This window comes from Corythoichthys intestinalis, chromosome 10, assembly GCF_030265065.1.
Source record: "Corythoichthys intestinalis isolate RoL2023-P3 chromosome 10, ASM3026506v1, whole genome shotgun sequence".
NCBI lineage: Eukaryota > Metazoa > Chordata > Actinopteri > Syngnathiformes > Syngnathidae > Corythoichthys > Corythoichthys intestinalis.
This window is the reverse complement of record NC_080404.1, coordinates 43,109,452-43,133,614: the sequence shown is the minus strand read 5'-3', so window position 1 is coordinate 43,133,614 and position 24,163 is coordinate 43,109,452. Positions and strand designations below refer to the sequence as shown.

The 24,163-nt window shown below is 39.2% G+C and overlaps 1 protein-coding gene across 1 annotated transcript in view; it reads right to left on the bottom strand.

Moving 5' to 3' along the window:
- Window positions 1-21,639, bottom strand: part of LOC130923010 (serine/threonine-protein kinase 32C-like) — an 80,061-nt gene extending 58,422 nt beyond the window's left edge. The window contains exons 1-2 of the mRNA XM_057848370.1: window positions 21,198-21,639; window positions 3,497-3,552 (exon numbers count right to left, since the gene is read on the bottom strand). Coding sequence (XP_057704353.1) covers window positions 3,497-3,552; window positions 21,198-21,279 — 138 coding nt within the window. The 5' untranslated portion in view covers window positions 21,280-21,639. The remainder of the gene's footprint in view (window positions 1-3,496; window positions 3,553-21,197) is intronic.
- Between the last annotated feature and the right edge of the window lie 2,524 nt (window positions 21,640-24,163).

Genomic DNA, 24,163 nt, shown 5'->3' with positions numbered 1-24,163 from the left:
CTACTCTCCGGTTCTCGATTGTGTAGACTTCCACCCCTCTGGGTCCTCATCGCGTGCCCGTCCACAGAGCGCTTTCCTCGGCTTGGCCCCGAACAGCTCCCCGTTCTGACGTCAGCCGGTTTGTCCACCGAGAATGCGCTATTTTCGGCGTTCATTCACTTCTGTCCCCGGCTACGAGCACTGCCTGCCGGCCGGGGCCGCAGCAGAACAACGAACTTGCACACCACCGGGGTCTGGCCGATCAGTGAAGACAATCACCCCTGTCGCCGTGTGTGACATGAGTCGGGGTAGTTTTGTGTGATTTTTCATTTTCGAAAGGCGAGAAAGACTCAAAAGAGCGGCTCCGTTCGGGTAAGCATGTCACCTAGCTGTCACGCCTCCTGTTTTGTTTATGTTCATAAAATGCCAAACAGTATTTTTACCGGAGTTTCCTGAGTCTCCGAAGCTGGGGCAGGGAAATTACAAAAAGTCGAACTAACTCCGGTGGCATAAAATACAGTTCGGCAGGTTTAAGAAGTCGGCAGTTTTGACCATTATGCAGTAATTACTTAATAGATGCATTTTTAATATTTCATATTCCATTTACCACAAGACTTATTTGTCATGACCATACAATTTATTTAGCAATTAGGGAAAATGCTTAGATAAAAAGAACATCACAAAATACTGGAGTAGAGAGATTAAAACAATGATGATATTTTGCTACTCACTGTCGCATTTTCCTCGTTCTGAATATTCCCCCGAGATGGGCTGAATTCTAGATCAGTTGAAATAGTTACTCTGCCGACGTCATCACCCGGCTGGAGGCATAATGACATAATGACAGGCATGGCTAAACGGCAGGTTAAAGGACTCATTTCTCGTCATATGCGCTTTGTCCATTTATTGTATACAGTGGTACCTCGACATACGATCGCTTCGACACACAATCTTTTCGACATCTGACGTAAAATTTGACTCGCCATTTGTTTCTACATCCGACGATATTCTCGAAAGACGACGATTTTTGACAGCGCCGCAGTTTCTTTGTTTTGCTGGAAGACGGACGCACGGCTGATTTTCTTGTGAGAGAAATCAACACTGGATCCAAAAAGGTTAATGCAGGTGGAGAAAAAAAGAAAAGGTGACGTTTACCTTTGAAATGAAGATGTAAATGATAGCAAAATATAAGCATGGTGTGTGCATCCATGAGCTGGGTAAACAATAGGGCCGTAGAATGTCGATTTCGGCCAGCGGTCCTCCTCCGTTCGCCAGTCTTTATAAGTTAAGGTGACAATTCTTATTGTGGTAACATCGCCAAAGAAATTGCCAGCTTCGTCAGGTTTAATCATTTATTCTATCAACTTGTACAACACTGACGCCAGCATCAAAACAAAGTAAAATAGAACCGCGCTCTCTTGCTCACCATCACGTCAGCCCCGCGGTGCGCTCAGGTACAGCAAGAAAAGTCCGCCACATTAGAACCCAATTCGTTACATTATTACAGGTATTGTTACAATTATTATGCCATAATTTCCCAAATATAACGCACACTTTTTTTCACCCAAATCAACTTGTAAAATCATGGTGCGCATTATAAACGGGTACATGGATGGAGACAGAAATATATATATAAACCGATTTTTTTTTTATTGACACGGCCACGTTGTGTTGAAGAAACGTATGTGGCAACCATTACGGTACGTGATATCACCATTTTGTTTCGGTAATACTTCACTCTGATCGGTCGAATGATTTCGTCTGTGTTAAATTCTGCTTTTTTCACTCTTCATAAAGCACAGAATTTAGTTTCTTGAACTCATCTGAGTCAACGTTTATTGCAGCTCCGCAACTCGGACCATAACAAACGTAAACACACAGACTTCCTGTGTCCGTCAACTATATCTGTCCCTCGGCTAACTCAAACCCAAATAACAATAGTTCCTATTGTTACTGTCGTGTTGACAGGGATGAGCTTTCACGGATTTCCGACTTACGTTCTCACTTTCATTTTACCGTATCAATCCATGGAAGAAACATTTATTCATCATGATGAAACGAGCAAGTTACACAGCAGCCTTTAAAAGAAAAGTCAAATCTGTTTTGTTTTCTCCTAGATTCTTGTAAATTGGAGTTGTCAAATCATATTATTACCATAAATATTGTCAGTTTATGGTAATGTTTTGAACTACCAATGTGCTATGCTTGTGCTGTGTTTCACCAGTCAGTAAAATGACATATCTGTATCTGTACACGAGCTCTGTTTTCTTGTATTCTTCTATTTATTGGTGCTAAAATTAGGGTGCGCGTTATAAACGGGTACAATAATTTTCCCTACATTTTACAAGTAAATTTGGGGTGCGCATTATACACGGGTGCGCCTTATATTCAGGAAATTACGGTATTATTATCATTATGATTTTTATTCATAATTTGTTTGTCATTGCTATTTGCAATAGTAATAGCTGTATTTATTAAGGATTTAGTGTAGGTTTTTGGACTGTGGAACGGATTAATGGAATTATAATGCATTCTTATGGGAAAATCCTGCTCGACATACGACCATTTCGACTTACAAAAAAGGTCCTAGAACAAATAAACTTCGTATGTAGAAGTACTACTCTATAGTTGAATAGTCTCAAAATATGATTTTAATTCATATATTAATGCTATCCAAGATATTTTTTATGGTGTCACAGGCACTTAACCATTTTAAATACTGCAGTGCTCTTTTTCTTTGTGAAGAAACCATACTCATTTTAAACCATCTTCTGCTGTGATAAACACACTATTAAATAAACAACTGCACCACTGTGCTAGATAAATCATGATTTATACGTTTTTGGAAGACCCCACTTGCGTCTCCGCCATGGTCCGCGTACAGCGTATTCCCTTCTGTGTCACAAAGAAAGTGACAGCAGCTTGGTGGAACAAAGGAATACATCACATTAACATAATCTTGCATGGTAATGTATTCAGCATTGGGAATGACTTTTCACAACAGAGGGACATATTTGGGGGTGGGGGGTTTAGAGAAGAGCAAAACGGAATGAGTAAGCAAAAATATGCAGAGACGAAAGGCTTAACAAATATTTACCACCATATTTAGGATACAAAATGAAGATAAACTACCCTAATCTCTTGAGCTCAATTCTGTTGACACACACAATATCAGTCTCAACGCACGCCTCAACACACGCCTCTTACTTTATTTAGTACAACCAGGCAGTATTGTCCTGCTCTGTAATTAAATGCAGATATTGGTCAAAACTCTCAGTAGGTTTGTTGGCATACGCTGAAAAGCAAATTGACTCTCCTCTTAGTGACTTTTATTAATTAGTCTTCCTAAGTCAGAAAATAATATATCCTGTAAGCTTAACGCTTAATGTGATGGGAAGTCTAATGCAATCAGGAGTTCTTTCACTCTTTGGCAGAGATAAAGCCTGTGATGACACAGACACAACAAACAACTACTATAAATCAAGGGACACAATATATAAGCTTGAGGGTGCATTACCTTTCCAAAGCTGCCTTTCCCAATGGCCCGCAATATCTGAAAGTGGTCAAAGTTCACTGCAAAAAGAAGAAAAAAACATTTGATCACAATGAATATTTGTCATTTTACATAGCAATAAACATACGCACCACTGACATTTTACATAGTGTTGGCGTCGGGTCAAACCGTATTTGTACAAATTTGTTCAATTTCAGATCTTTCCGACAAAAGGAGGACTATTGGTCAGCCATACTATAATTGTTTTATGTATTTTCTTCAACTATTGGCCTAAAGCGTTGATGGTGCAAAGTAGAGCTGTCCCGACTAGTCGACGTTGTCGACGTCATCGATGACGTAAATGCGTCGACGGGTCATGACGGGTTACAAAAAATTACATGCGGATAGTTTAGAATGGCGGGCGCTCGCGATGCAAGCAGTTGTTACTGGCACCCCCAAGCGGGCCGCTGTTATTTCAATGTGACCGGCATTGTCAGATTGATGAAAGAGTTACAAAGTGGGCGAGCGAGAGAGACGGAGCGAGATTGGCGAGTTGGGAAAGTGCGCGGGGAGCGCGGAGTTCAGTTGCTGCATCCCCCACGTTTTTGTCTTGGCAATAAAAGTATCCATAAAGAGCCAACAGACGCCTCTCGGTGTTTTATGCACGCCGCCGCCTTCCTGAGGAGGAAATCGGACAAACCGACGGCAACGAGCCAAGTGAATCGCCGGTTCACTCCTCAGTACGGCGATGAGTTGAAAACACCGCCAATTACCAAAAAGGGCATAATTGGTGACACATGAAAGTGGCATAAAGCCAAAAGGCGGACCAGAATAGCCAGAGCCTGGAATTATTTCAAGGAAAATATGGAGGGTGCCACTGTGTGTACTCTTTGCTAAGCTGAGCTCGCATACCACGGTAGCACGTCGGCTATGAACGAAGACTTGAAGCGCCGTCACCCAAGTATAATTTTCGAAGACAACAAGAAACAACAAGCGAGCGGATTGTAAGTCCATACAACTTTCTAATGATGTTTTTTTAAATGGAAGTGATCTTTACGTGAGTCGTATCAACGTGGATTTTTATTTAATAAAATAATTAATAAATATATTATATAATTATATATATATATATATATATATTTATTTATTATTATTATTAAATTTATTAGGATCATGGAAGCTCCCACTTGGGGAAAATATATACATATACCCTGTTAATACATAATATAATAAAAATACATATGGAAACAGCACTGGCCTGCTTACTGTAATCCATGACTGCACTAATGTTAGTTACTTATTGAGTATGTGTGCCTCTCATTCAAAATAATTGTGGTAATATTTCAGTGGGCCCTCTACTTTATCTATTTTCAGGTTAAAACAAACAAAAGTTTAACAGTTTTTCCCCTACCCTAAAATGCGGAATGCACACCAGAAAAAGCATCTGAACTCACACAAAGCATTCTGAAAATGGTTGTCCGGGACATTGCAATTCATTTTAACATTTAGAACAATATAGACAATGATATACCACAAAAAGAGTAAGAATTGTTTTGACTCCTGTTAAAGAGGTGAAGTCTCAGTGTTTCCGATTACATTTTTTTTGCACTAGTTAATGCCAGCAGCATTTGACATCATTGTTTGTGATTTATTATTGATATTTGTTATTTATTTATACGTTAATAAAGAATGTAGGTGTTCCGAAATGTATTTTGTGAATTAATAAGCTTCAACAAAAATTTCATTAATAAAGTAGCAAAAAAAAAAAAAAAAAAAGATTAGTCGACTAATCGGGAGGAAATTAGTCGCTTGGGACAGCCCTAGTGCAAAGTTATTGGCTCAAACATTAAGTTTTTTGTGTTGCCTGAAATTTACCTAAATAACAATAGGAATTCAAGGAAAGGTCATTTGCCTTTGCAAGTTTTAGTGGACATTTTAGACTATGATGAGATCTTGCATTATGCAGGGGAACAGGATTTCATCTATCAAAGAGAACGTGAAAGAACAACATCTTCGCTCGTTGGGTTAGAAAGCTGCTGACACACCAGGGTGATATGCTGAGAGGGCTCCACAGGCGTCCGCATTGGGAGGTTGGCTCCTGTGGAGCAGCTGCTACTGGCAAGAAGCCCATCTCATGGCATACGTGCTATTCTAAAATTGATTGAGTGGATATAAGTTCTTTTAAAAAAAAAAAAAAAAAACACTGGCGTGGTATTTTTATTTTTTTTACTAAAGCAATGGGACAGAAGGCAGGTTCAATGTAAATATATATGAAAGAAAACTAGACTGGAAGTAATTCAAGTCCTTTCTTGAATTATTTTGACAGTAATAGGATGTATCTGTGTTCAATTCTACAAAACCAGGCTTTGGTTTGCTTTGAATGTCACTTAGAAAGCAGAATTACCGGGCTGCATTGTGCAAATTAAATTTCTGCCCGCAACATCACATTGTCCATTTTATGGCTTCCAGTTTCACCCTCAGGAGAGTACTGCTAAAAGAGAATCCTTACATGATCAATAACCTGGACAAAGTATACAGTTCCCCCGTCAACTGGAACGAATGCATTGAGCTATGTACCAATGTTACCAAAGACTGTAAAGTAGGCAAACCACCATCTGATGGGGGTAACTTTATATCGTTGAAGTCATTAAGCAAGAGCAATCCCATTTTTACATTTAAGAATACTATCATACCAACTCCAATTCACTTCTGTGTTTTACACAACTAACAAGAGTACAGCATAACTTGACTGTTTCCACAAGAGCGGTTTTCTTTATTACTATAATAAATAAATATTTTCTAGGTTTTATCATCTCGTTACACATTTTCATGCTTTTTGATTATCACCCCTGCATTGCTCAGTTTCTCCTCTCTCAAACAGAGTACAGGATGTCCATAAAGTCTCTTTACCATATCAAAAAAATTAAAAATGCAATTGATTAGATATTTTTTTCAGATTTGTTCTATTGTATTCAGCGTTTATTGAAGTTTTTTTTTTTTTTTTTTTTTTTCACCTCTTTTAATACACTTCTACATGGGCACCATTAGTTGCACGAAGCACATCAAGACGGTACTCGATTTCTTGCCATGTTCGCTGTAGCATAACCTCATCAATTGTGGCAATGGCATCAGTAATCCTTCGCTTAAGGTCAGTAATGTCCCTTATCGTTGTTCGATACTCGATATATTTAACATAGCCCCATAGAAAGAAGTCCAGTGGAGTGATATCTGGTGAAAACGTGAATGACAACTGAATGACCTTCAACCAACCATCATTTTTCAGCAAGATGGTGCACCACCAAATTGGCGGCTGCATGTTTGTGGGTTCCTCAATCAAACATTTCCAGACCGATTGGATTGGAAGGGATGGGCCAATTCCTTGGCCGCCACGTTCACAGATATCACTTCCCTGGACTTCTTTCTATGGGGCTATGTTAAAGATATCGTGTATCGAACAAAGACAAGGGACATTCCTGGCCTTAAGCGAAGGATTACTGATGCCATTGCCACAATTGATGAGGCTATGCTACAGCGAACATGGCAAGAAATCGAGTACCTTCTTGATGTGTGTCGTGCAACTAATGGCGCCCATGTAGAAGTGTATTAAAAGAGGTAAAAAAAAACTTCAATAAACGCTGAATACAATAGAACAAATCTGAATAAAATATCTAATCAATTGCATTTTTAATAACTTTTTGAAATGGTAAAGAGACTTTATGGACACCCTGTATAACATAACCCGGGGTCTGTGGTGTCTGGGGTGGGGCCGTAATCCCCTGCTGGGGGGGTGGTTGTCCCCTGGCCGCTGGCAGGTTGGTGCGGCGTCCGTTCGGGGATGTTGTAGGGGTGTCCAGAGAACGCTGGGGGTAGTCTGGGGCGGGTGGTGGTCGGGGCCCTGGCGCTTATCGATCACCGATCGGGTTGCAAAATATCGCGATATATCGCTATATCGAGATATTGTCACACTCTCTTAATTCACGCAAACTTCACTTAGCACAGTAATTATTTCTCACTTTGGGCACCAACACACTCATCCAGGTTTTCCGGAAAAGTCGGAATTGGGCCTTACAGTCCCGGGCCGGTTCCCCCTTGATTATAAAGCATCATGTACCGAGGATATGGGGCGGCTGGGGTCAGTTGGGTAGGAAGGTGACGTGACAATTGCCTCCCCGCTGCCAGCCCCACCATTTCCTGCACCTCTTTTAATGCACCACATACATTATCCTCTCAATGGGGGAGCTACGACAAGGGGTAGTGGGATGTGACGAAGGGAAGTAGTTCCATGCTACAGTCCCACTGCCCTCCTATTTTAATGCATACACTGCACTATCCTCCCCACACAATCCAATCACGGTGCTGGGTGGTGGCTACCAGTCAGGGAACTGGCAGCCATAGTAATAGTGCGGTAAGTGGGTCCGCCACTTTTCTATATGGCGGGACTCCCGGGGCGGGGCCCCCCTCTTCGTCTGGGCTCTCGGTAGCGGGGGGTGGTTGGGTTTCTGATCCCATAGCGGCCTCTCTGCATTCTCCAAATTACGCCTTTTTGTCTTTATTTCTACATCCTCCTTGGGAAAAAGCATGGATCGCCGGCACCAAGGGCATCGGAGTGTCACCCCCTCCGGGTGGGGATCCTGTCCTGCCCTGGCCTAATGGGCTCTTGGGGGTCCCCCGTTGTGCCGCATCGGTTGGGGGGGTCCAGGTGGGCAGGCGGTGGGTGCAATTAGACACACTCAGGTAGAGAGACTGTCAGTGGCAGGATTAGCGTTTAGGTAGCATAAAATAGGATGTCAACAATTTCACACTTACATGTGATTCACATAATACTGGGTTCCACACTTCACTTTGTTGATTTGTGTACACTCCACCCCGCCTAATCACGTCCCTTTTCCTCCCCTCCTCTTTCTAGTTGGTTATCAGGCCCTCCACGGGTAAATATAATTAGCTAACGATAGCACCACTATGTTCATAGGTAACATAGGCGTGTAAAAATGATTTTCTTGTTGTTTGTTGTTCCCCTCTTCTGTCTGCTTCCTTCCTTTCTGTCCCCCCATAACCCCTTCCCGTTCAATGCCTGCTCCTAAAGAAGAAAACATAATGAACAACCACAAAGGGAGCATATCAAACTCCCATGTGATTAAAACTGTTCAGACCATAAGGGCACTCAGATTCCTGTTCTCAGTGTCTAAACAGTTGAACAGGACAGATTAATTAAAAAAAAAGGTTTAACATAAACAAAATGTGATGTTAAACACCCGAGGTCCATATCAACAACCATTTCCCTCTGTGTCGAATATAATTGTCAATGTCACTCTGACATTGTCAAGCATTTAATTATCTAAACGCAGGATTCCGTCCAGGATGTGCGCAAACATCCACATTCTTGGCAAAAAGCTGCTTCAGTAGGTCCTCTCTGAAAGGCGCTGGCCAATAAATCTTAGCAAGTGTGTTGTGTCACTGAAGGTGTAATTTGTAGGGAATGCTGCTTGAAAGTAAGTAAGTCTGCTCCGAAAAGTTAACATTAGTTTGTGGCCCAGATGCTATATGACTGGAATGCAAACAAAGTTTATACTGTAGATGTGTCCTGTGGAATTTGATGAAACCCCCTCTTGCAATCAATACCTTGCTGCTCTGCCTTTGGAGATTGTGCCCTCTAACCAATGTGTTATAAGCCCACATACAGTATGAGAGATATACTGTACATAGGAATGGAAACCTGGCATTGTAAAAATGAAGCCACATATTTTTGTTTTCAAGGGATAAGTTGAAAGTTTTTCAGCAGACACCCACATGAGTATGATTGTCATGAATAGCAACATAGGTCAACAAAAACAATGCAAAAAAATGTTTTCCCTCTGTGTTGACATTTTATTGCACTGCCAAGCTATATTTAATAGCCTGTTATACAGTCAATCCAACACTGGAGCTCAGCTATAAAACGGATGTACATACAATATCACTAATATTTTAACTTTGAAATTCAATTTGCTGGAGGGATTTTGCTGCCACTTGGCAGATAACGTTAAAGGGCTGGGGAAAAAATGAGCACTGTGACCTTCCACTGATCTTTGATCTTCAATGCATCCTGAATCTTTGGACTACTCAGCTCTGCATGCTTTGAATGGTAATGAAGTATATAGTGGCTTGAAATATTATACATTACGAACCCTCATTTAAAGGCTGATATTCTTTTCTGAGGTGCTTCGTATAAATTCTGATAGTTTTGTAGTGCTATTTTCTCATTAATAAAGATATTTTTGCATAAGACATTTACTCTTACAAAAAAATGTCCCAAAAGACTCAATTACAAAGTGCTAGTGAAAACGCTAAAAGCCACCTTTGATTATTCTGTTTACTCAAATTGCTATTATCATTGAGCAGCTATCTTATTCTTTCTTTTAACACTTATGTAATGTAGTCACTAGGCTCTCCTAATGGAGCTCATAAATATTCAGCAGCACTACAGAGCTCATCGTTGGAGTAACAGTTTCTGTTATGGATTTCAAGTGATAATTGGTGGAAAATGTGTTTATATCCACATTAAGGGTCGATCAGACCATCACTACACACTTTTTGAGTATTGAGTCACCTATGAGAGGAGAAAATACCCCATGGTATTCTCATCTTAATTGTAGGGGTGTGACAATATATCAAAAAGGTGATATATCGCAATATTTTGTAGGTTGTAGGTTGTTGATATTCTCCCACCAAGAATCGATACTGTATATCGCTTTAGGAAGGTGTTAGTTTTTCATTTCATTGATGGCGCTAGACATCCAATTAATTTCAAATGGATTGGACAGCTAGCGCTGTTAATGGCACTGAAACCAGAGAATTCACAGCTAGTATTTTGGGCATTCACAGGTCATTTTCTTTAGGGCATTTACAAGTTACTTCCTGTTGATTTTGAGTCACTTCCTGTTTATATGGGGACGTTATTGAGCCACTTCCTTTTCAGTCCCCCCATATCAACAATAAGTGACCTGTAAATGCCCCGAAAGGAAAAAGGAAGTGACCATAATCAACAGGAAATGACATGAAATGTCCCAAAATTAACTAATTGCCTGGCATTGGCTGTCAATGAAACCCCTAGGGAGGATGCGTTCCCGGTGACAGTGAGCATTTTGTGGCAAACTCTGAACGCGTCCTATAGCAGAGGTGCTGGCGTCGTCGTAGCATTCTGTTCGGTGGACGTCACGGCCGATGAAACCTTGATAAATGCGCTTTCTTGGAAGTTTGGTTCACTCAAAAAAATGGGTCTCACTCCTAAAGTTTCTTAGCTAAATGAGATCTCGATGTAAGTTTGTGTGGAACTTTGTCCACAACAACAACAACAACAACAAAAACTTTCGTTTTCGTCGAAACTAGGAAAGCTCTTTACAATCTCTCTTACTCCTTACGATTCGCTGTTTTCTTGTACTACAAGTAGAAATGATCGAGACCCAGGTGACCAAGCCGAGCGAAGTCACTCCCTGCTGGTTCAAACGGCGACTAGCACAGGGGGTGTAGAAGCCGTGAGAAAAATGACAAAAAGTGACAAAAAGAGGAAATAGTCATGCCATGAAATTTTTATACTAAACCACAGCCAATGCACATGTATGCATTTAAATCCTAGTTTATTTGTATACTGCTCGCTTGATTAAACTCCAAACAACTCGCACCCGTGGTCAAATGCACTATACCACGGACATGTTGGCTGTGAGCCAGTAGCGTTGCTTCTCGCCGTGTTTTGATTGCGTCATCACAAGAGGACTACGGTTCTTCACACTATTCGGTGGTAAACTTTTGGTCTTTAAACTGAAAATGCAATTTTAGCTATTTTCTGCGCAGAATTTTCGGTCACATCTGTAGTTTTTATATACGTTTTAGACTCCGTAACACTGTACAGTACTGTAACATGTTTGAAACTTTTGTTCAAAAAAAAATTTTTTTTTTTTTTTCCCGGTATCGGATCGGGACCCTGAATCGGCAAATTCTCAAAATCAGGTGACTTGGACTCGGGTGCAAAAATATGCAATCGTGACACCCCTAGCCGGTTTTGCTTTTTTCCCCAGTCCTAATGACAAGTTTTTTTTAGTGACGAAACTGATTTTAAGACTTGTTTAAATGCCATAACCTGAAGTCTGTTGACTGATGGATGCAGTAAGGATCTATTTGGAGTCTGGTGGGAGGGAAGTAGGACAAAATGGAATACAATGGGCTGACAAAGAGTAGCAGCAAGAATCTTAAGAGAAAAGTGAAGGGCTGTTACTGCAATAATAAAGTCATGTGCCAACAATAGTTATGCTTGATTCAGCATTGCCCGTGTTGAATTCAGGCAAAGGACCGCAACAACAGCAAAAATAAAGAGTCTACTTCAGATGAACACTCAGTGGATTACCGGTAATTAATTCCAAATTCCATCCACATATTTTGGGCAAAGGGCAGTTTGGTCACCAGTCAGTCGCAGGGTTAACTTTCACACTCAAATTTGCATCATCACTCACTGGAAATTAAGTCTGGCGTATGTACCATAACACCATCGGTGACTCATCCACAACTCTCTTTAATAACATTTTAATCAACCAAACATTAGCAGTTGAACTATAAACTAACAGCAGGTAATGCTTTTTACTACATGACTGGGAAACATTTGAGTGTATGACTGCAACCCAAAGGGCTACTTTTGCCCCCACAAAGGCACACATCTACTGGCCCAGATACATGTAACTTGTGGTCGTCCTCGAAGGTATTAAGTATGAGTTCAGAAAAACATCCGAAATTCTCAATTAGGTGGAAGCGCACATCCCAAAACTCTTACTTACCACAACACTCAGTCTTCCCTGGAACCTATACTTTTTTTCAACATTCATACATCTTTAACATGTATGAACTTATGCTTTTCAGGGTCACTGTGGTTCCTTAGCTTTTTCTAGCTGACGTTGGTCAGAAGGTGGACGACACTCTAAACTGGTCGAGATGATTTAGTGAGGTCTGTAGCTGAAATGGTAGCACCCCTCAAATGAAAGTAAAGGGTTTCAACAGACACAGGTCAATGTGAAGAGGACTTAAGACTGGAGCTTTTCATTGGCAACTTGAATCAAAGATTATTACTTGTGCTTGTGCTTATACATCCCTGTGTGTAAAATAATCAAATTTGAAGCCCTAGGTAGGCAAAATAGGGTTAGGGTAGGAGGAAAATGTTATTACTGACTTACAGCTTGTAAACATGGGTCTTACTGCAACCTTGTTATTGTATTTTGTGCAGTACTGCACTATAATAACCTTTTTTAACCTGATTGTATTTCATCTTTCTTCCTCTACACATTATAAACAAAACAAACAAAAAAACCTCAGGACAAGACTTTCCTAACTTTTAAATAGTGCTGCAATGATTAATCGATGAACTCCAGTAATTCGATTAGAAAAAAGCTTCAAAGTAAATTTTGCTGCTTCGACTATTCATTTGATTAAAGTGCCGTTGTAATGGTTTGTTTTAAAATTGCTTGCATTTATTTCTTTTGATTTGGGTGGAGACATTGCCTTCTAGTGGCAACAAAGAACATGACTGAATCCAGCTGCTCCCTGTTTAGACAAACATAAGGTAAGTTTTTGTTTGAGCTAATGTTTTTTAACCCTTTATTGCCAAATGTCACATTTGATACACCTAAAATTTCATGATTTTGAGACCAATTCAGAATTTTGACATTTCTTTTAGAAGAAAAAAAATGATGGTTGCAGGTCAACACATGTATCTGCAGGTTCCATGAGGAAAAAAAGCAGGATTTAGCAAGGGTTATAGATATTAGAGCGCTTATTACACATATTCATTTTGACTTTTCTTTTTACAAATTTGAAAAAAGGTTTCATTAGGACCTAATTTTTCAAATTTGGGATTCTCTGATAATTGCTTCATGTTGCAGGTATTTAAGGATTAATGTACTCGTAATTGAGTTTAGAGGTATATTTAGCTGCTTTTTGTGGGAATATGTGTTTGAACTATTTGTTAAGAGCATTGTAAAAAAAAAAAAAGCATTTTATAGCATTTAAGCTAGCGGACTTTTGCTATGCAAGTTAGCTAATTGTTCTTTTGTTGTACTTAGATCCACACTGATTATTTTTTTTCGACCGTTTGAGTCTAAGATGAGGTAGCCTGGAACTCCAGCTGTTCCAGCTATAGAGTCTAGGACCCAGCTCCTTATTGGCCTCTCGAGCCCAAACGAAATCGTCCGTGCAGTCAGATTCGTTTGTTTGTGTGACGTGTTTTTAATGAGCAACGTCACTCTTGCGCTTCGGAACTCCACAACAACACAGGTGGCGAACGGGAGAGCCGAGAATATGTTCATATCCACAGTAAATTTAGCTTTAAATGACCAAAAACACATTGAGTCGCTAAAAACAACACTCGTTCTCGCGCTAGCCATGTTGAATAAACTTCTCCGTTCTCCGCTCTCCTCATATGTTTACGTCTTCGCACTAGTTCTTGTCGCTTTACCAACGTCACATCCGCCCGGTGCTGATTGGTCCACTCCGCTGTCTGTTGTGTTGTGCTGTGGCTTGCTCCGCCCTGGGCATTTGATCCGCTGAAGATTCGCCAGACTCTATAGCTGAAACAGCGGTGAGTCTTGAGTTCCAGGCTAAAGAACAAGTATTTTAATTTTTTATGTTCCTAATCTGATTACTTGATTATTTGAACTAAGTAGTTCATAGATTAATCGACTACTAAAATAATTGATAGCTAAAGCCCTTTTTTTAAATGTTTCTGTGATGGTCTAAAGATGATCTACAAGTCTGAAAGTGAAAGGTGTATTTACTATTGATGAAGGTGAATTAAATTCTCTTGAAAGGTGGAAAAGCTCTATATACGTATAACACCATTTACCATTTTAAATCACAAAGTAATTTTTTAAATTTTCTGGACGATCATTTTCACAGCATCAAAGAAAATTTTTCCAAGACCATTAAATATCTTTAACTCATTTACTCCCAAAAACGTATAAATAAGTTCTATTTTTAATTGTTTCAGAGTCCCAAAAACATATTTATACGTCTTTTACGTTTTTTTTTTTCACAATCGACATCTATAGGTTCTGATGCAAGTTTGCTCCAAAGCACAATGCTCAAAATCAATTTTAAAGCAATAAAACTGGCCACTGGAGGGTAGTAGCGCATTTGGTAAGAACTCATATCGGAGCATGAAAGGAAACGAATGAAGAGAAATAGTGAGGAAATGGAAGCTGGAAGAAGTAAGAAGCATGAAAAAAATGTGGAGAACGATGTAAACACAAGCCACATGCCCAACACAAGTTCCCTAGATGAATTCTGTTAGTAGGTAGTGGTCACTACAAAAGAAAGATTTAAAAAATCTATCTTGATGAGACAGACAGGCGGTGATGAGGGAAAAATTGGCCCCGTCTACCGATACAGCCGCGGCCACAACAGCATCATCTCTCAGTTCAATAGTTTAGTTATGTGTAAATAAATTGTTACTTTGCTAGCAAAAGCTCTATTTGTCTTGTTGTTTATGTTATTTTGTAGAAGGAAAACATTATTCAGATGTTTGGGATGTCACAAAAGCAAAAAATAGCTGTGTTAAAGTCAATGTTTGAAATGTATGCTTTTACAAAAAGCTCAATTTCTCTGTTTTTTCATCAGAAATTGGAAAATTGCTCAAACTAAGCTATTTTCAAATGCTGATATCTAAAGAATGGAAAAAGATATGAACTTACTTTTTTTTCCTGCTGAAAGAAGAGAGTCTAATCTTTCTTTTGGTGGGTTCCATGTTTATATAGCAATAGAACAGAATTTTCGGTAACACTTTATAATAACTATCCGTTTTACTAGTTAATAGATGATTAGTAAACTGTTGATAAATGATTTATTGTTGATTTGTGAAGTATTTGTTAACAGTTTGTTAAGCATTTACAGGGTGTTCTTAACCTGAAACAGTTTGTGTAGAAACGCTTCAAGTTTTTGTGTGTAACGTTTGGCATTTCTATCTTTTCAGGTTAAGAAATGCCGTTCACTTCAAAAGAAAAGGCATTTATGTGCTTCTATCTTTATTGTGCTTCGTCTGTACCTATCCCATTAATGTGTAAAAAAATCAATTAAAAAAAACATTGTTAAAAAAAAAAAAAAAAGGCATTTTGATAAGGCATTTTGCAGGCAGCGCTCATGTTGCACATTTATGAAAATCTGCCATAGAACTAACAAATATTTGTACTTTTCTTTGTATATTTAACCAATAAAACGTATGACCTTCAACATAAAGTGTATATAGTTTTATTAAGATCCATCAACTAGCATGGGCATTTAGAATGGGGTCAACCATATTGGAACACCCTGTAAATGCTTAACAAACTGTTAACAAATACTTCACAAATCAACAATAAATCATTTATCAACAGTTTACTAATGATCTATTAACTAGTAAAACGGATAGTTATTATAAAGTGTTACCAAATTTTCTGTGGGCCTTGCAAAATCAGTCAAAATCCAGTAAAACGGCCGGGAGCGAAGGGGGTTGCTCCGGCGAAAATGGCTGTGGGTGAATGAGTTAAGTTATAATCTTCCACACACACATAGTTACTATGCTTCTTTGGTATTGCAAATTAGAATCTTTTCCTTTACTGAATGAATAAAGGTTAATAGTTATGACCTTTTAATAATTAATCATTTCCAAAGTCTATGAGCATGTATTCAAAGTTTTAGAAAACAAAAAGTGCAAAAAGGCACCATTCTTTTAACTCATTAGCTGTCATTGACAGCACTAGATGTCCAATCTATTTTGCCTGGGGGGGGGGACAACTGAAGTATTGGACATCTAGCACCACCAATGGCACTGAAAGCAAGCATTCACAGACAGAGTTAGATTTCTATCACTGTCAGTGGCAGCCAATGAGTTAATTATCATTTTTCTTAGCTTTGTGGCCCCAGTTTTACTTATTTTTATAACATTTTGTTTTGTAGCAATTGCACAGCTGTTTGTTAGTTGTTGTCTTATACAAACTAATGACACTATAATGTTCTAGTAATAATACTTCTATAATGCTGTAACAGTATTCTTATTGCTCTTCACGGCCAAGGCCAATTACAGTGGTCTCTGTAAGAGGCCAGTAGCTGCAGGCAGCCATGGAGTGGAGTGGAATAAAAGCACTGAAACTGGGAGTTTGTAACTGAGATGAAAGCAAGTGGGTGTCTCAGCATTCAGTGCGAGTAATCAGCCATCTCTTTGCAGCTATCTTTATCCTCAACAAAATCTGCTTTCATTGCCTCATACACTTATCCTTGACGGGAAGAGCAGTCACGCACACTCAGACATTCAGGCAGACACACGCGCGCAGAAGTGCACACACCAACAATGGAAGCTTATTGTCCACATTAGCGGAAATTTGCCTTTGGCTTTAACAAGGACCATTACAAACACACAACTGAAATACAACACGCATCACATGTGGATTTCTTCAAGCAACTAACACAAATAACAATCCAAGAGCTACAAGCAAAGTTTACTAGCCTTAAAAATGAAATGAAATGAAATAAATTTAATGGAAAATATTTTTCAAAAATTACTTGTCAAACAAGAAAGGTGCTTTCTCTGATCGGGACTTCATAACATGTGAAGTAGAGGCAAGGAAACATTTTACTTACTCCCATTTATTCAGTCTAAGTGCAGAAACAATAGCCTTAAATACTTGTGAACAAAGAACCACAACAATGACATTCAAAACTGTAGAAAGCTGGTTATAGAACAAACTCTAAGACTTAAAGTGCATGTGACATGAAAAAGCAGGTTTATTTCATAATACACGCGGTATTTTATGCTCCTGAATAATATGGACCGCTTGGATGTGTGTGGAAGCGATCGCAATGTTTATTTAGTTTTTTTAATCCTGCGCCATGAAAATGAGTGACTTCCGGCTTCGGTCTTGCATTGAAGAGGAGGGCGCTGTGACGTGTACGGGTGAAGGCGTCCTCTTCACTATACGGCCGTACTGTTGTGTATGAGGACGAAAGATTCAGCTGATTTTGCGATTATTACATTTAGTGTTTTTCGCGTCACGCCAGCCAAACGGCTGCAGAAAAATCTTGCTGTATGAGGGAGAGGCGTGTGCGCCTTTTTAGGAGTTTTAAAAGGTTCCCATTCACCGTGGATATTGGCCAAAACAAGCCCTACTACTGTGGGACCATTGGACTTACGAGGAAGTGAGTAAACATCTTGTTTTGTATTATGTCAGATACGAATTCAGTGATTACAAAGTAAACACTATGAACTTTCTTTAAATAAAGGACTACTTACGTTTGATCATTGATAGGCAGGTAAAAAGCTCTCCTCATGCACATTAGCTGCATGTTAGCTGCACAACAACTGAGGCCACCCTCCTCTGGGGAACGAGCTATAAATTGCTCTCCGCCGGGCGGTTTGCCAATCCGCGAGGACACTTGACAATCCAGTCGTCGTGTCAAATAATCCGGGCTAGTTATGTGTGATTTTGCGCTTCGAAGACTTTGAAACATCACTTGGTTCGGGTTAGCATGTCGGCTAGCTGTCACGCCTCTTGGTTTGTTTACATTCTCCGAAGCCGGGGAAGGGAAATGACATATGTCCGATTCAGGTGTCATAAAATATCGTTCTGGAGGTGCGACAGTAAAGGTGACATTGACAGTTTTGACCATTATGGAGTAATTTTGCCATGTCCTGAATGAGTGCATTTTTATTATTTCATATTCCATTTAGCACAAGACTGTTATTTGTCATGACCATGCCATTTATTTAGCAATTGGGGAAAATACTTGGACAAAAAGAATATCCTGTAAAAATATTGAAGTAAAGAGACAGAAACAATGACATTTTGCAGCTCTCTTCGTCGCATTTTCCTCGTTGTGAATAGTTCCCCCTTGACGGGCTGACTGGTCCTTCTCAAGCCATTTATTTAGCTATTGGGGAAAAATACTTGGATAGAAAGAATATCCTGTAAAAATATTGGAGTAGAGAGACAACGACATTTTGCGGCTCTCTTCGTCGCGTTTTCCTCGTTCTGAATAATGTCCCCTCAATGGGCTGAATTGTAAAACCGATGAGCCCAGTCTCGCGCTGACGTCATCCACCTGTTGGGGACGCTAGAGCCCCATAATGGTAGGCGTGGCTAACCGGCAGATTAAAAGACAAATTTCTCGTCATCTGCGCTTTGCTAAATTGTTGTACTGGACTGTCTCAGAAAATTAGAATACACAATATTCTAATTTTCTGAGACAGTCCTGTATATTGTTCTATGTAAAGGACGTCAGCCAAGGTCGGCCCCCCACATTTTTACCACGCCAAATCTGGTCCCCTTTGCAAAAAGTTTGGACACCCCTGCTTTAAATGGTGGATTAATGTACAGGACTGTCTCAGAAAATTAGAATATTGTGTATTCTAATTTTCTGAGACAGTCCAGTATATAGTCAAATCGTCTCAAAATATGATTGTAATTCACATAATAATGCTATTTAAGACATTTTTTCTCCTGTCGTATGCTCTTTAACATACTCTGTTCTAGTGCATCAATAAACATACATTCACAATTATCTGTATCACTTATCCTCACGATGGTTGCCGTGATCCTAAGGTTGTGGCTGAGGCGTGCAATTGTTCTTTCATATCCAAACAATACCAAAATGGCAAAAATAATTAGTTTTGCAAAGTTAAAAATGTATGTTACAATGCATGTTCATGCAAATTACATTGTAATACAAATTACTGATAAAATAACTGATACAATCAATGATTCTAAAAAAAATTGTCACACACATGCAGGACAGCAACAAGCAATGTCAAAGTGGTACAATATTATAGATGCAGTCGTCTGTTGCTACCTTGTACTAGCTTGTTCGTTAAAAATCTAGTGTAGATCATGTGGGTAGCATTTGATAAGAATGAAAAAAACCTGGGATGGAAATAGTTTATCCAAGCTCTGGAGCTGGAAGGTTATGGTTTGAGTCTTGCTGCAGTGCAGACCCCCAAAAATCCAATTAGTTGTGGGAGAAAATGCTAGTCAGTCATTGTCCAATTACTGTTAAGGTTCTTTAAGCATCGATTACACAACATCACTCGCAGTTTCTTTATCAGTGCTCTGGATGAACAAAATCAAAGAGAATCCACTGCTTTACAAAGACTAACTGCAGAATCCTCACGTCTTAAGTTTTCAAGGAGACCAAATTGTCATTAACAGTAAATGACTTAATTAAGAGAATGAACTGCCAAGAGCACTCAAGGGACAGAACTCTGCCAGGTCTAATTGCTGGCCAGGAACTTTGACAGTTGAAACAAACAAACAAAACAGAACCAAAATTATCCAGAACTTTACATGAAATTAGTTTCTAATGTTTTATTAAATTATGCAAAACAGTAAAGGACATCGAAAAGTGCATGCAAACTATAACATACTGCTATTGTGCAGATTAGTGCTGCAACTATTAATCGATTAACTCGAGCAATTCGATTACAAAAAAAGATTCGAATTCAATTTTGCTGCTTCGAGTATTCGTTATTTAAAATGGCGTTGCTTGTAATGGTTTGTTTTGAAAGTGTTTGCATTTAGTTTTATTGATTTGGGTGGATACACTAATACAATACACTTATTAAAACACTTATTAATACAGTTTTTGTTTAAGCTAAGGTTTTTTTATGCATTCGTAATTTAGTTTATTGGTATATTTAGCCGTTTTTTGTGGGAAAATGTGTTTGAAAAATTTAGCAACCCTAGCAACCGTTGCTAATGTCATGAATATTAATGAGCAAAGGTGACGTGTTACGTGCGGTACGCTACTGTTCTTTTGTTGTACTTAGATCCGCATTTTTTTTTTTTTTTTTTTAAACCGTTTGAGGCTCAGCCCAAGTATTTTAATTACCTATGCTCCCTATCAGATGATTCGAACTCACTAGTTCATCGATTGATCGACTACTAAAACAATCGATAGCTGCAGCCCTAGTGCAGATCTTGATAAGGATCAGCGAACCATTAATTTTCTTTAGCATGCTAAGACTCCATGAGAGAGGACATAACAGCCAATCAGTTCTTATCTTTTACAGTAAAGAAGAATTGCCAACATTTAAGAAGCAGGCAAATTCCTTGCTATGATAAGGAATGTTAAGAATGGCTGTGTTGTGTTTTCACAGAGGGAATTGACAAAAACAAGATTTTTAAATGGGTTATTTCTGCTTGGAGGGAGGAAGTTCCAGAACCAATATGACTATATCCCTGAGGTAAAATGACCTGATTTACTTAAGTTCTCCCATGAATTCCTATGAACACTGGACCTCTTATACTTTATCATCAAGATTCAGCAGTGGACTTCAGAGAGGCTTATTTTCCTTACACTGACAAGCCATCATGAATTACCATTACTTCCATCCTGACACTAATCTTGCCTTAATTATGCAATTAACTTTCGGTCTTCCACTACTTCCTGTCTCAAAGGGTTCATTCAAGCGTGGGCATATTTTTCACAGTGACTGGGTGCTAATGCTGCACTTTTCAGTTTCCACTGTATATACACAAGAGAAATCTGAGCATTGTTATTCTAAGAGAAAACAATGGTTCTCTTAAGTAAGAAGAAACTTGGTGAACTCAGTGTAGTCGTCAACAATTTTCCAAGCTAATGCTAATTACTGCAGATTGATGAGAATCGATGAACATGAAAAAATAACACATCCGCACAATCAGGAAAAACTGCTGAAGCAGAGTTTTGGCACTTTGCCTTCACTTACCATCTTCCTTTTCGTCAAAAACGGGTCTTTTTGAAGAACTATTTGCTCCCATCCTCTTCTTCCACTTTCCCCAGTGAAACATTGATGCTCAGATAGCATTCCTTGCCTCTTGAAGAGAAACTATACCTCAGAGTGGAAGACTCCAACTGGTAAACTGTAACGACCGGGCACACATTTCACGCAAATCGTGTCCGTGGTTTATTTGTTTTATGCCGCTCGTGTTACAGTTATTTAGTGAGGCGGATGTAAGGGCAGAGCGAGTTGGAAGTCCTTTTTTTTTTTTTGTCACGAGTCTACAAAAAAAAAGGAGTCACTGTCGTGACGTGAAAATGTTTTAAAGCAAGTTCCACAGGCACGATAATGCTCGTCTCTCGGTGTCGATTATGGTCGGCTGTCTTTCGTAGTGTCTGAAAGAAGCACACGGACTTCACTCGTGCTGCCTCTCAGGCTCCGAGTGAAACGAACGTGGTTACTAAACCGGAAGTTGTTAAGTGCTGCTCTTTTAAAATAATTTTTAAAAAAAACTACAATAACTATCTTTAAAAAAAAATTTTTTTAACTTGTTAAATTGTTATTTATATTGGGATTTTGTACAACATAAGACCATAGAAATGGTCGTTTATTATTTGATCAAAAGGAAATCGTAATCTAATATAAAACTGTACAAAGAACATAATGGGGAAAAACAATTCATGATAATTTATTTCATGTAATTATAATGAAATAATGAGTTATTAAGAACTATGATATTGTTTTACCTAGTTACAGCGCATCGCTACGTTTTCATCTTTTATATTGAAACGACAAACCGGAAAACATAGATGCTGTTCATCCGACTTGACAGATGGCAAGTGTATGGAATCGATGTACAGTAAATTGTGTTAAATCGCGTAAGTAAAGTATATAAATACAATATCATATAAAATACTAAGCTTTCTATTGGCACCAACATTAAAAAGTAGGGAAATGTCCATAAAAAATAAGGCACAGGTTTCATACACATTTAATATTTTTGTAAGACAAGAGTTAAACATAATGCGGAGTTTTATCATAAACTCTGTGGTTAGATATGTGGAGGGTGGAAGGGGTCTAATGTAAGAATGCAATTAAAATATGTTGCGCATAAAAACTTTGTTTAAAAAAAAAAAAAAAAAAGCCAAAATTCTACAGTCACATCACTACTTATTACAAAGTAATTAACATAAAAAGAGGGGATATATATATATATATATATATATATATATATATATATATATATATATATATATTTTTTTTTTTTTTTTTTTTTTTTTTTTTTTTAAACATTGCTTTCATATATTGCACACAAGGGCAAAAACTTATATAAAACGTAAAACCTAGCATTAAGCACAGGTAACACAGTTGCCTAAATCATTAAGTGTGACACAATAAGGAATGTAGACCTACCAGTTTTCTTTCTGTGCCGAATAGGACCTTTTATTTCTCAAAGGGAAAAAAGAGAACTGTAAATCATCATATAAAAAGATGGACGGACGGACGGACGGGCAGGTGGACGGACGGGCGGACGGACAGACAGATAGATGGGGGACAGAAAGGAAAATTGAAGAGACAGAAGAGGAGAAGAACAAACAATGACAAATACATTAAACGCCTACACTACCCATAAATATAGTGGTGCTATCTTTGGCTACTTGTATTTCCTGTGGACACCGTATTGGGGGCCTGATGACCAAGGAAAAGGGGTGGGGGGTCAAAAAGAGATATGATTAGGTGGGGTGGAGCGTACACAAATCAGAAATTTCAGGTGCATGTGGAACCCTGTATTATGTGAATGATGACATGTAAGTGTGGATATATTGACATCCTAAACTCCTGATGGCTAATCCTGGCACCGACAATCTCTCTACTTGAGCGCCCCATACTTTCAACGACCCTAACCCCTTACCGCTTTTCTGTGTCATGTGATGCAGAAGGCACCAAAAACCGGTGGGGCAAGTGGTTTACCTTTCGCAGGTCGTCCACTAATTGAAGGACCGGGGGCCTCTTTTCTGTCAGATTGCCCCAGAGCAGCTGTGACTACAGTAGTGGCTTACCACCATCAAGTGTGTGGAGTGAAAAATAATGTGATGTAAAAACGCTTTTCGTGTCCGACAGGAAAGCGCTATATAAATGCAAGGCATTATTATTTTACCGCATCATGCACCAAAAATGGGCGTTTTGGGGGGAGGGGGGGGGGGTAGAAGGCAACGTGGGGCGTAGAAGGTGAGTACCGCGGGCCACAGCTGGACCTAACTGTCCAGAGACGCACAGTGTCCGATGGGTGGGAGTTGTGGGACAAACCTAACCTTTAGCCAATGACTCATCTCATTTCGCTGTAGTGGAACAATGCACTCCCAGCTCTGGAGATGCACAGTGTTCACACTGTTTAAAGGACTGTGAAGCTGCGCGAATGAAAGAAAAGTAAGCTGCGTCGTAATTAGTCAAAAAGAAACATATTCGGAACAAAAGTTGAGCGTGTTGTAGTGCATATTTAGTCAGTGACATGTACACACAACAGTATGCATTTGATCACTTATTTCTTGACATTTTAGGGGAAGCTGAGCTTCCCTTGCAGGCAATCGTCTCACACACACCCACTCCTATAGTTCTCGTGGAATGACATTTTGAAATATGTTGGGTGTTTTGCTTCGCGAGGTCCAAAAGGTTCCCGACCCATGGGTTAGAGAAGTGGTTCTTAACGTTGGGTGAGTAAAGGCTGAGTTATGCTTCTGCAATTTACGACCCTCCACCATAGCCTGTTGTGCACCTCCACAGCCTCAGGGGTTCCGTGAAGGCTAAGAAACGCAGAGCCCTCTTTTGTACGCTGACCAAATCTAGGCAAATTGGCATTATAGACCAGGTTTTGGACTGCCTTGGCCTCAATTTACAGGCTTTATTCAATTTCTTTCAACTGCTAGCCCTCTATCTAAAGGAGGGAGTGATTGGTT